The sequence below is a fragment of the Microtus pennsylvanicus genome, chromosome 3 (genome assembly GCF_037038515.1).
Source record: "Microtus pennsylvanicus isolate mMicPen1 chromosome 3, mMicPen1.hap1, whole genome shotgun sequence".
Lineage (NCBI taxonomy): Eukaryota > Metazoa > Chordata > Mammalia > Rodentia > Cricetidae > Microtus > Microtus pennsylvanicus.
The window spans coordinates 5,863,300-5,876,265 of record NC_134581.1 but is presented as its reverse complement, the minus strand read 5'-3'; the positions used below and the strand labels follow the sequence as shown (position 1 = coordinate 5,876,265).

The window sequence follows — 12,966 nt, the reverse complement described above, 5'->3', positions numbered from 1 at the left end:
TGTGTTCTCCGTTTCCTCTTAACAAGTCACTGTCGTAATTTGTTTCAGGAAAGGGCGACTTAGTTGTAGCGTCTTTCGTGACTTTTTCTGGGTTTTTTGCACTTACCTTTTGGTTTCTTTTCAGAAGACCTCAGAAGAACAAATTGCTGAACTTCAGAAGTTGCATGCAGAGGAGCTGGCCAGCAAAGAGCAGGAACTGGCTAGGAAGCTCCAGACCCGAGAAAGGGAGCTGCATGAGCAGATGAAAATAGCTCTTGTAAGTGCTGTTTAGTCAGAGGTGAACCTCAGAGCTGCCATCCACTGCAGTGAGGTGGGGGTGTCTAGCAGCCTTGACGTCAGTGTAGGGGAGGATAGGAGACAAGTTCAGAGGGTTTGTTAGCCTAGCAGTCACGACGGAGAGTCCGCATCTGATGTGTCCAGTTCATCAGTCGTTTGTTTGCTGACTCTGTCCGTCCTTGCCGTAGGCAGTAAGTAGAAGGGGGAAAAGAAAAGATGGTCGGTGTCTCAGAACTCAGCACACTGGCTGTACACAGGTTATTCTGAACTGGAGTTGAAAGAGCAGAACTTGGAACTCATACCGTGTTTAAAAAGTAGAGATAAATAGAAAAAAATAAAAAATAACAAACTACTGAATGAACAAAATAGTTCAAAAGCCAAGATTCAGATTTTGGCTGAAAATGTGATTTGAAAAGTCTAAAATGAAAAGCAATTTTTTTAAGTTGTGAAAACCCTTTTATATGAGCCACTATAAAAAATGCCAATGCCAAAATGTCATTTGTTTTGATATGAGATTCTCCAGAAAATATGTGAAGTTATCATCCATAAAACAATGTGTGTGATTTTTAAACATGTTCAGTGCAGGATTGGAAGTGCTGGCTGGAGTTATGGTCCCCTGCCTCCCCTCTTTCTGTGTCTTCTGGACTCTTGAGTGTCTGAGTTTCTCAGGATTTCCAGCAACATTGATTCTTGATGAGATTACAAATTTTTTAATCTCTGGAAAGGAAATAGACATTTGGACTTAGAGTACACTTATGCAAGGCTAGGAAAATAGTGTGGTTGAAATTGCACCCATGTGTGGTGGCGCACACCTTTAATTCCAGCACGCAGGAGGCAGGGCAGGCGGATCTCTGAGTTCGAAGCCAGCCTTGTCTACAGAGTGAGTTTCAGGACAGGTAGAGCAACACAGAGAAACCCTGTCTCAAAAAACCAAAACGGAAAAAAAAATTTTTTTTTTCCAGAAAGAAAGGTAGCTTATAAGAATATTTAAAGTATGTTAGAAGAACATAAAATAAAAATAGGGACATAGGAATTAAGGAACAAGTGGGGCATAAGTGAGGCTGGGATAGTGCTAAAAGGGCCTGCTGTGGCTCATAAACCCTGGCATCAATACTGTCTTCTAGGAACTGACACACAGGTCTATTTCAAGTAGAGGAAGAAAGACAAACACATGTCCACACAGAGGGGTTCACCCCTTCATAATTCAACAGACTTGAACATTTACTCTATGAAATATACTCAAAAATACTGACATCAATGTTGTGAATAATTCTTCTTATTAGTGTATTCTGTAGTATGAAATCATTTTGTAAACACTTGTGTCACCATTGTATCTTGATGTGTAAATACTCGTCAGTACTTAACTCTTTAAGCAGCAGTATAAATAAGCATACTTTACCTTTGCTGTGGATGTCTTCTTGTACTAAGAATTTAAAATTTTCAGAGTGGGTACCCTGGAAAGCCTCAGGACCCGGGTTATGCATTTGAGATGTTGTTGCTCACCTCACAGAGCTGGGTGCAGATCAAGTTGTTGAAGTGCTTTGGGAATGCTGAAGATTTATGTGGGATTGAGATGTATTGTTTTTGGCACAGGAAAAGAGTCGATCAGAATATTTGAAGCTTACCCAAGAAAAAGAGCAGCAAGAATCATTGGCTCTAGAAGAGTTAGAGCTGCAGAAAAAAGCAATACTTTCAGAGAGTGAAAATAAACTCCAGGAACTTGGGCGGGAAGCAGAGACTTACCGAACTGTAAGTTCATGTGCTGTGTGGGCTCCAGAGCCAGGGACGATAATGTCTGTGGGGCTGTCCCTGCAGCTGGGGAAGCGGGTGTCTATGGGGAATGTCCCTGTAGCTGGGGAAGCGGGTGTCTATGGGGAATGTCCCTGGAGCTCTGGGGAAGCGGGTGTCTATGGGGACTATACTCTCCAGGCAGCATCAGGCTCTGATAAGCTGCTGGTTCATGGGTTTGGATGTTTTTGCACATGCCCTTCATCTTTAGTGAGAAGTGTTCATGGGAGTACTTGTTGACTTTGGGCTCTTTTTGCCACATTGTCCTTCTTGGTTTGCTCCAAGCTCCCCGTGTTTCTGGAAGGCCTTCACTCTGCCTCTTCACACATAGACTCTGCAATGTCTCCACTCTACTGCTTATCACTTGATCTCTAGGAAGTGGCCTCCCTTTGTAGGCAGCATCTGAGCTGACACCTTCCTGCTCGTCCAGCTTCACCATACACTATGCCCTATAGATAATCCGTGCTCTGCTTTTGTCATAGTTTACTTACTCTAATGCCTTACTTTTATGCTTAAAATTATCCATTTTTTATATTAAATATGATGTTGGAATAAAGTGTTTGTTCCTGTGTCTCAGTGTGCATAGTGTTAAGGCTTTCTGGCCTGTTGCTATGGTAAGGTTTGCTGGTGTTTAGATCTCCTGCTCTTTTAGACAGACAGCCATGCTCTTGGCTGTTGTCAGCCTCTGTGCTCTTCCTTTGCCCACACCTCCGCCGTGCGACAGGTGGGTCAGATGCCCCAAAACCCTCGCTGCCTCTCGTGCACACACCTCACTCTCTTTGCCAGCTCTGACATTCAAGTGAAGGTTAATACTCTGTGAGGTGACATCAACCTTTGGTAAAATATGTTTAAGAACATGCCAGGCTAATGAGTTGGCTCAGGGCACAGTGCTTGCTGCACAGCCTGGCACTCTGAGTCTGATTCTGAACTCACAGTGGAGGAAGAAAACCAAAACCACAGCTGCTGCCTGTCCTCCTCTCTGTCTCTCTGTCTCTCTTACACACACACACACACACACACACACACACACATACACACACACACACACAAATAATAAAAATTTTTTAAAGTTTTTAAGTATATGCCTTTGGGGATAGAAAAATGAGATACTTTTTTTCTCCAAAATTAAATTATGAAAGTAATGAAATACTATTGTAACGTAAAAGCTTGGAGTGTGGGGGACCATCTTCCTGCTTAACTCACTGTGATTATTATTTGTTTTGTGATTTAATGTTTTTTTGGCTTTCCCATTACAACAGTTTTTGAAAATAGAGGTAATTGAAATGTTTACCTGAGTAAATAGAACAAATACAGAACTGAGTTTGTGCTCAAGATTCCGTTAGTGACTGAGAACAGCATATTGTCTGCCTTGTCTTCTGTTTGGTCTGGTACGTGAAGTGTCCAAATTCCAGCTTCTATGTAGGCCCACACAATCTGTGTGTCGTTGCTGATAAACAGCTATGGGATTTAGTAAAAATACATCCATTTTCATTGACAGAGAATTCTTGAATTGGAAACCTCTTTGGAAAAAAACTTACAAGAAAGCAAAACCCAATCAGAGCGTTCAGCTGTGCATTTGGAAGCTGAGAAGAATAAGCACAATGAAGAACTCACAGCCATGGCCGAGAAGCACAGGACAGAGCTGGAGTGCCTCCAACAGCAACAGACCAGTCTGTGGACCAAGAGACTCCAGGACCTCACGCAGCAGCAGCAGGCTGCAGTGGAGGAGCTCAGAGAGAAGTACGAACAAGAAAAAGATGCCTTATTAAAGGAAAAGGAGAGTCTTTTCCAGGCCCACATACAAGACATGAATGAAAAGACCTTGGAGAAACTGGACGTAAAGCAAACAGAACTGGAATCCCTGTCTTCTGAGCTGTCGGAAGCACTGAAGGCCCGTGAGCAGCTCACAGAGGAGCTTTCTGTCCTGAGGTGTGATACAGAGAAAATGAAGCAGGCCTTGGAGGCTGAGTTGGAGGAGCAGAGGCGTCACCACCAGCGTGAGGTCGACAGCATCAGTAAGGAACAAGAAATAACTGTCCAGAGGACTGAGAAGGCCTTAAAGGATGAAGTCAACCAGCTGGGGCTTCTCTTGAAGGAGAGAGATGAGCACCTGAGAGAGCAGCAGGCTCGGATAGAGGATCTCGAAGCTCGTCTTGAAAAGTCTGCCGGGGAGCTCCAGCAGGCCTTGGCTAAGCTGGAGCTCCTCCATTCACAGCAGAGCACTATACACGAGCAGACGGGTGTGTACGAGGAGCAGCTGGCCCAAATGCAGCAGAAGGTGCTGGGTCTGGAAACAGAGAAGAACCTTCTTACCCAGCAAGTAGCTGAAATGGAAACACAAAAAAAGCACGTGTGTGTGGAATTAGACACTCGGAGAGCGCAGGTGCAGCAGCTTGAGGATCAGAAGCGTGAGCTGGAGGAGAAAGGCAGGTCGTTAGCCGAGCTGCACGAGTCACACCTCAAGGACAGTAACATGGAGAAGGAGCAGACAAGGCAAATCCTGTTGGAAAAGGAAAATGTCATTTTACAAATGAGAGAAGAACAGACCAAAGAAATTGAGGTCCTCAAACAGAAATTGTCTTCTAAAGAAGAGAGTATTAGTGTTTTGCGTGAGGAATATGAAACCAAATTTAAAAACCAGGAAAAAAGGATGGAAAAAATTAAGCAGAAAGCAAAAGAAATGCAAGAAACAAAGAAAAAGTTGTTGGATCAGGAAGCCAAACTTAAGAAAGAGCTTGAAAATAGCGTCCTGGAGCTCAGTGAGAAAGAGAGGCAGTTCAGTGCCCAGATCCTGGAGATGGCACAGGCCAACTCAGCTGGGATCAGTGACACTGTGTCAAGACTGGAGGCCAACCAAAGGCAGCAGATAGACAGCCTGACGGAAGCGCACCAGCGGAAGCTTGATGACGTCACAGAGTCCTGGGAAAAGAGACTCAGTCAGCAAGCTGAGGAACTTCGGGACGAGCATGAGAGCCGGATAGAGGAGAAGGAACAAGAGCTGGCAGAGCTGAAGCAGAAGCTCCTCACAGTCGAATCTGAAAAAGAGGAGGTGAACAAGGAAGTACTGGGGCTGAAGGAGGCAGTGACCAGGCGAGAGGCAGCGCTAGCCGACCTGCAGGAGCAGTTCGAGCAGAAGGCTGCTCAGGTCACCTCACTCTCACAGAACGAATCTCAGCTGAAGTCACAGGTCGAAAAGCTGGAAGTCGATTTGGGTCGTTGTCTGACTGAGAAGGTTTCTCTTCAAGAGGAGCTAACTGAGCTGAAAATGCTGACAGAGAAGGGGAAGCTCAGGGTTTCTGAACTTATGGGCAAGGTGCAGGCTGCAGAGGAGGAGCTCCGGAGCTGCAGGGCTTTACAGGAGAGCAGTAGGAAGAGCCTAGAGGACAAAAGCTTGACCCTCAAAACCCTGCTCGGAGAACTAGCATCTCAGCTAGACAGTCGCTGTGAGAAAACCAAAGCTTTGTTAGAAGCTAAAACAAATGAATTACTCAATGTCAGCGGCGACAAAACGGACACCATTCTCTCCAGACTTTCTCGCTGTCAGCAGCACACGTCCGCAGTCAGGGAGGCACTGCTCATGAGGATGGGCCGAGTTTCTGAATTAGAAGCACAGCTTACACAGTTGAGAGACGAGCAGCACACACTAAAGAGCTCTTTCCAACAGGCTACCCATCAGCTGGAAGAGAAAGAGAATCAGATTAAGGCCATGAAGGCTGATATCGAAGGTCTCGTCACAGAAAAGGAAGCCTTACAAAAGGAAGGAGGCCAGCAACAGCAGGCAGCCTGCGAAAAGGAGTCGTGCATCACACGGCTGAAGAAAGAGTTATCGGAGAACATCAATGCAGTCACACTGCTGAGAGGAGAGCTTTCGGAGAAGACGGCTGAGATCGACAGCCTTCGCAAGCAGCTGAGTGAGGTCCGTGCTCAGCTGGAGAACAGCGTCAGCTTAAGTGACAAAGCAGCAGCCATTTCCTCACTGAGCAAGCAGCATGAGGAGCAACAGACAGAGCTGCAAGGTCAAGTGCAAGACCTGTCTTTGAAAGTTGATGCTCTGAGTAAAGAGAAAACGGCTGCTCTTGAGCAGGTCACTCATTGGTCCAACAAGTTCTCAGAGTGGAAGAAAAAAGCACAGCCCAGATTTGCACAGTACCAGAGCACTATTAAAGACCTACAGACACAGCTGGACGTAAAAGCCAAAGAAGCTAGTGAAAAGGATGAGCAGATACATTTACTGAAGGAAGACCTTGATCAGCAGAATAAAAGATTTGAATGTTTAAAGGGTGAGATAGAAGATAGGAAGAGCAAGATGGAGAAGAAGGAGTGTGACTTAGAGACTGAATTGAAGGTGCAGACAGCAAGGGTTGCTGAGTTAGAGGACTGTATTACTCAGAGGAAAAAAGAAATTGAGTCCCTAAATGAAATACTTAGAAATTACAACCAACAGAAGGACACTGAGCAGAATGAACTGGTTCAGAAACTTCAACACTTTGAAGAGATGGGAGAGGAGAAGGACAACAAGGTCAAGGAGGCTGAGGAAAAGGTCCTGAGACTAGAAAAGCAAGTATCCTCCCTAGAAGCTGAGCTTGGAATTATGAAGAAAGAGCTAGAACACATGACTTGCAGTGTGAAAAGCAGAGATGGGGAGTTGAAGGCTCTGGAAGACAAGCTGGAGTTAGAAAGTGCCGCCAAAGTGGAGCTGAAGAGAAAGGCGGAGCAGAAGATCGCTGCCATCAGAAAGCAATTAGTGTCTCAGATGGAAGAGAAGAGGCAGCAGTATGAGAAAGATGCAGAAAGCCAGCTGAGCGAGCTGAATGCTAAGTTACAAGACAGGGAAAAGCAAATTCACATTCTGGAAGATAAACTTAAAAATCTAGAAAGTTCTCCCCAATCAGAGATGCCGGTTGTGTCCAGATCAGTACAAAGCATGGCAGCATCTTCTGAACAAGACACAGTAGATTCCCAAGGCTGCACACACAAGGCATGCCAGGAAAGAATCTCCACACTACAAAGAAGATTAGCTGAGAGGGAGAAGTTGCTGCACAGGCTGGAGCAGGGAGAGGGTGAGTCTCCGTCTGGAATGGAGCTCTCCATGACCTTAGACCACACCCGAGCCAAACAACTTGATCATCAGATTTCTATAGGATGTCTTCAAGAAGAACTCGAAGAAAAGAATATGAACTGTTCCTTCATTGAGTCCCAGTCCATGGAAGAGACTAGTAAGAACAATCCAGGAGGGAAGCAGAGCTGGGCAAGTGTGGTTGAGAGTGTCCAGAAAACCCTCCAGGAGAAGGAGCTGACCTGCCAGACCCTGGAGCAGAAGATAAAAGAGCTGGAGGCAGACTTAGTAAGAGAGAGGGACTCACATAGACTTGAAATGGACAAGTTGGCCTTAAGATACAAGAAATTGCAAGCCTCACAGCAAGAAATGGATGGGGAAAATAAACCTGTCGAAATTTTAGAAAATAGTTCTGAGGAAAATTCCAAATCCCATGTGAACAAACCGAAATTGGGGAACAACATGGACACCCAGCACAATGACCTGGAGTTGAAGTTAGCAGGGACGGAGCGGGAGAAGCAGAAGCTGAGCAGGGAGGTGGCTAGACTGCAAAAAGATCTTCGGGTCCTGAGGAAGGAGCATCAGCAGGAGCTGGACATCCTGAAGAAAGAGTGTGTGCAGGAAGCGGAGGAGAAACTCAAGTAAGTGTTATATTCCCACCTTGTGGGCATGAGTGTGTGTAGTGTGTGATGCAGACACCGACCTGCCCAAAGTGTTATATAAATCCAGTAAGTTAGATAGTGATGAGAAGTGAAGATTTGGGGCAGCAGGCAGTGGTAGTCCATGTTCATTTAGGGGACATGCCTTTTCATGTAGGTAAGTGTTGCAGTGGGAGCGGGCTACGTTCCTCATGGCTAGCTTATGCCCCAAAATAATTACACGGAAACTGTATTCTTTTAAACACTGCCTGGCCCATTAATTTCAGCCTCTTATTGGCTAGCTCTTATACATATTGATCTAACCCATTTCTAATATTCTATGTACCACCACAAGGTGGCTTACCAGGAAAGATCTTAACCTGCATCTGTCTGGAGTGGGAGAATCATGGCGACTCACTGACTCGGCTTCTTTCTCCCAGCATTCTGTTCTGTTTACTCCACCCACCTAAGGGTTGGCCTATCAAATGGGCCAAGGCAGTTTCTTTATTAAATGAAAGTAACTCTTCCATCAGGTAAGATCTTGCCAGCTGCTGGCCGTATGTCTTGAGTAATAAGCTCATTACTGGTTGTCTTTAGTAGTAGTCCTATGGCTGTCCCTTGCGTGTGTAGTGGAGAAGTTTAAAGTGGGAAGAACAGGTCCGCAGGCCCCAGGGTTAGTTGCCAAAGGTAGTCATCATTTCTGTATCTCTCTAGTTTTCTCCACCTGGACACACGCACAGTCCACACTGCCTCCAAAACAGTGAGAGCACATTGTGCAAACTTCTGAAACCTCTTTGTAAGGTGCTCTGTGGAGGCAGCCGTCATCGCTGTCCACTCTTTTTACTCAGACAGGAGCAAGAGGATCTTGAGTTGAAGCACACTTCTATACTGAAGCAGCTGATGAGGGAGTTTAACACCCAGCTGGCCCAGAAGGAGCAGGAACTGGAGAGGACCATCCAGGAGACCATCCGTGAGTACAGCTTTAAACCCAAGTCCGCAACCGAAGCCTGTTCTCTGTTTGCCCTTGTGCCAGGTGCTGTATGCACCTGGTGCATAGAGGGGAAATGAGAAATGGTCCTTGTCCAAGAAAGTGCTCTCCCAGGGACTCTAGAAACTTCTCTAACCTGCCTCGCTCCTTGCCTTGTCTGTTCTGCTGAATTTCATGAACATTAATTTGAAATGAGAATTCCTACTACTGTTGGCATGTTTTCATGTTTTCACAACCATGTTTTCTTATGTGTGCCCCTCATACTTAATTAGACAAGGCCCAAGAGGTGGAAGCTGAGCTTCTGGAGACCCACCAAGAAGAGACCCAACAGTTGCATAGAAAGATCGCCGAGAAAGATGAGGACCTGAAAAGAACAGCCAGGACATACGAGGAGATCCTTGACGTACTGTATTTCCATTCTCTTCTGAAGTGCTCTGTGTTTTATGGTTTTTTCAGGTGTAGAGACGTTTTTCCTCTGCCAGAAACTAGATTAAAGTGAGGCTTTATGCTTGGGTGAGGTCTGGGAACTAGAGCAGGCCAGTGTCTAAGGCTGATCAGCCGGCTGGAGTCTTCCCAGGAAGGCCAGCCAGCCTCGTTCCTTCTCTCATTTTCAGCATGTGGATGGTCCAGGTTGGGGTGGCGAAAGGGGGCTCCTCAGCAAGGGTGTTACATCTAGTGGGCGGCCATCTCACCATACTCACTCTAGTGGTGCTGTGCTAGCAGAGTGGAACAAACCATAAATGCTGGTGAGAACTTTGACCCCCAACAATGCTTTCAGATATAAAATAATGTCAGTTGTTCTCTGTTGGCTTATTATTCTCTGTAAGGCTACTCCAAGCCTTACTTTATCATATGCCAAGAAGTATTTGTTGTTCTAGAAAAGCCATAATGTCAGCTGACTCTGTCAGCAATACATGTGTGAGCTAGGAACAGATGTGATAATCCATTATTTTAAATGTAATTGAATTGAGTGAAATCATGGAATATGGAATGCCATCTTTTTGTAATTTGTTAGCTTTAAGTCTCACTAGGAAACTTTAAAAAATAATCGCATGTTTTCTTGTACTTTCAGATTGAATTTATGCCAGTATACATGTATTTTAAGAATACAGCCAGGGGTCTGGAGATGGGTCAGTAGTTAAGAGCTCTTACTGCTCTTGCAGAGGATCTAGGTTCTATTCCTAGCACCTACATGGTGGTTCACAGCTAACTGTACTTCTAGTTCCATAGGCCAGTGCCCTCTTTCCTCTGTGGCACTGCACATTCATTTTACACATAAATTCATGGGTACTTGCATGCACATGGTATATCTAATCTCATGTAGGCACATACACATAAATAATAAATGCATTTTTTAAAAATCTATTGAGGTATTGGTGGTACAATCCTGTAGTCCTAGTGCTTGGGAAGCTGAGTTAGGCCAGCCTGGGCTATATGAGACCTTGTCTCAGAATAAATAAATCCAGTCACTTCTTGACTCCTTATTGAATCTGACCATGCAGTGTACCTAGTAACCTAAGGTACCGTCTAGTTTATCCTCTAGTATTTGTTACTGTGCTTTTGTTTTGTTTTTATACAGAAGGGAAGGCAGCCGTAGTGCAGGTCATTGTTTGAGTTCTAGAGCAGAGAGTCATTCCGTCACCTATTTCAGAAACAAAAATGTCTTCCCAAGGAAGGAACTTTAGCAGGGTAATGGCTGCTTATTGTGATAATCAAGCCTGGGAGCTCCAGGGAGGGATGAGCTGTTTTGTTTTGTCATCCTTCTCTGTATGTGGACATGTGTGTCATCACTGTCTGCCTTTTGTTGTTGTTTGTTTGTTTGTTTGTTTGTTTTGGGAGCGCCAGCCCCCAAATAGTGACATGGAAACTGATTAATTATGAAAGCTTGGCTTTTAGCTTAGGCTTGTTCCCAATCCACTCTATTTCTATTACTCTGTGTTCTGCTATGTGGTTCTTTATCTTTCCTCCATTCCATAGGTCCATCTTCTCCTGAGTTTCTCTCTCTGCCCAGAAGTCCCACCTAACCTCTCCTGCTTAGCTATTGGACATTCAGCTTGTCATTAAACCAATCACAGTGACAATCTTCACACAGTGTAAACGAGTGTCCTACGATCGGTCATCAGAGAGTAGACTGTTCACCATGACAAACCTCTGTAGGTCCAGGGCTGAGGCACAGAAGACAGGTAGCTGTATGCCAGGCGGTGGTGGCGCACGCCTTTAATCCCAGCACTCGGGAGGCAGAGGCAGGCAGATCTCTCTGAGTTCGAGGCCAGCCTGGTCTACACGAGCTAGTTCCAGGACAAGAACCAAAACCTACGGAGAAACCCTGTCTCGAAGAAAGAAAGAAAGAAAGAAAAAAAAAAAAAGACAGGTAGCTGTAGTGCTCTGGCAGCTGTGTGAAGGGAACTGGGGATAGACCCCCAAGCTGCAGGTGTGGGACAACGTGGGTGGACAGACTCCTTCCTTAGCCTCACAGCTAGCGCTGCCTTTACACACCTAATGTAAACCACACGATAGCCTTGTTTAATTATTGAACATGTTCTAGTAGCTTCATTTTTAGAAAGGGGGCTTTAGTAGTATGTGTCAGCTGGCTAAACCCAATCAAAGTGTGAGTTCTTCCCTGTTAAGTCAGCGTATGAGCGGGCTCCAGGCTGCCACATTGACCATACAGTGCTGCGCTCTCTCAGTTGTCATTCTTCTGTGGTGTGTTACAGCAAACTTAAGCACAAAGCATTTCAGTTTTCCTTCCCTATCTTCCATAGCATTTCTTGTTGTTGTTGTTTTGGTTTGGTTTGGTTTTTTGAGACAGGCTTCCATGTAGCCCAGGCTTACCTGAACTTACTGTGTAATCTTCCAGCTTCTACCTTCCAAGTGCCAGGGTTGATGGCTCTTTAGATAGTGTTCCTATCTTTCACATCTGAAGTCCTGAGACACTTGTTCTTGAATCATGTGTCCCTAAGCCCCTCACATAAGCACATCTCTCCAGTTAGGGTAAGAGATCTGCTTATATCCCAGCATGGTATCCAGCATACGCTGGACTCTCAAGATGTGCTTTGTCATTGAGTCATAGTGTAGTAAGGAGGCCGTTAGTTTGTTCCCAGCTGCTTGGTAGCTCAGATCTGAAATAACCACACAGACACTGTGTTAATTAAATCACTGCTTGGCCCTTTAGCTCTAGCTTCTTATTGGCTAACTCTTACATATTAATTTAACCCATTTCTATTAATCTGTGTATCACCACGTGGCTGTGGCTTTCCAGCTAAAGTTCCGTCTGGCTCTGGTGAGGGTACATGGCTTCTCCCTGACTAGCTCTGTTCTTTTGCCCTATCTCAGGCCAAGACAGTTTCTTTATTCATTAACCAATGAATAAAACCAAAAGCAGCACATAAACAGAAGGACCTCCCACACCAGTCATAGTTTTTGTTCCTCTTTCCTCTGCACCGATGCTACTACTGTATGCTGCTGTCTCATCTGGTCCAGTCTGCTGCTTGATGTGGACACCTGGTCTCCTTGTTGCTGGGCTTCCGTCCTCTCCCAGCGCATCTGCTCCTGTCAATATCTTCTTCTGTGTGATGACCGTGAAGGTGCCCAGGGCTAACCAGTCTCCAGGGGAAGCTTGTTCTTCACTCATTTTACCTCTGCTCATGTTTGAGTCCTCAGACTTCCTGAACCATTGTTACCACCTCTGTTATGCTTGTGTGTAGGTGGGTGTGCTGGTTTGAGTGAGAATGGTCTCTATAGGCCCCAATATTTGAATGTCTAATCCCTAGTTCATGAATTAGGAGGAATGGCTTTGTTGGACAAGGTGGGTCACTGGGAGTGGGCTCTCCAGGCACAGTCACTACTAGATCTGTGCCTGCTGCCTGAGATCAGGATGTGTCTCAGCTACTGTTTGAGTGCCTGCTGTGTGTGTTGCCATGCTTCTGCCATGATGAAATGACTAACCCTCAGAAACTGTAAGCAAAGCCCCGGTTAAATGCTCCTAAGAGTTGCTGGGGTCAGGTGACCTGTTCACAGCTATAGAATAGCCCCTCAGGCAGTGGAGATGCCAAGTCAGTTGTCTTCCTCAGCTGCTCTCAATCTTGCTTTCCCTGGTCAACCCCTGAACCTGGAGTTCCCGTGACAGATTGACCCCCAGGGTCTCTCCACTAGCACTGGAGGTATAGACGTGTGCCATCAAACCTGGCCTTCTACATGGGTGCTGGGAACCTGACCCTGAG

The 12,966-nt window shown here is 45.5% G+C and overlaps 1 protein-coding gene across 12 annotated transcripts in view; it reads left to right on the top strand.

Annotated features, from left to right (window-relative positions):
- Positions 1–12,966, top strand: part of Golga4 (golgin A4) — a 91,170-nt gene that overhangs the window by 57,963 nt on the left and 20,241 nt on the right. For 10 of the 12 annotated variants that reach the window (XM_075964215.1, XM_075964214.1, XM_075964212.1 and 7 more), the window contains 5 exons: positions 125–256; positions 1,870–2,025; positions 3,563–7,761; positions 8,607–8,728; positions 9,019–9,149. In XM_075964215.1, coding sequence (XP_075820330.1) covers positions 125–256; positions 1,870–2,025; positions 3,563–7,761; positions 8,607–8,728; positions 9,019–9,149 — 4,740 coding nt within the window. The remainder of the gene's footprint in view (positions 1–124; positions 257–1,869; positions 2,026–3,562; positions 7,762–8,606; positions 8,729–9,018; positions 9,150–12,966) is intronic. The other 2 variants (XM_075964207.1, XM_075964203.1) reach the window with 1 other exon arrangement.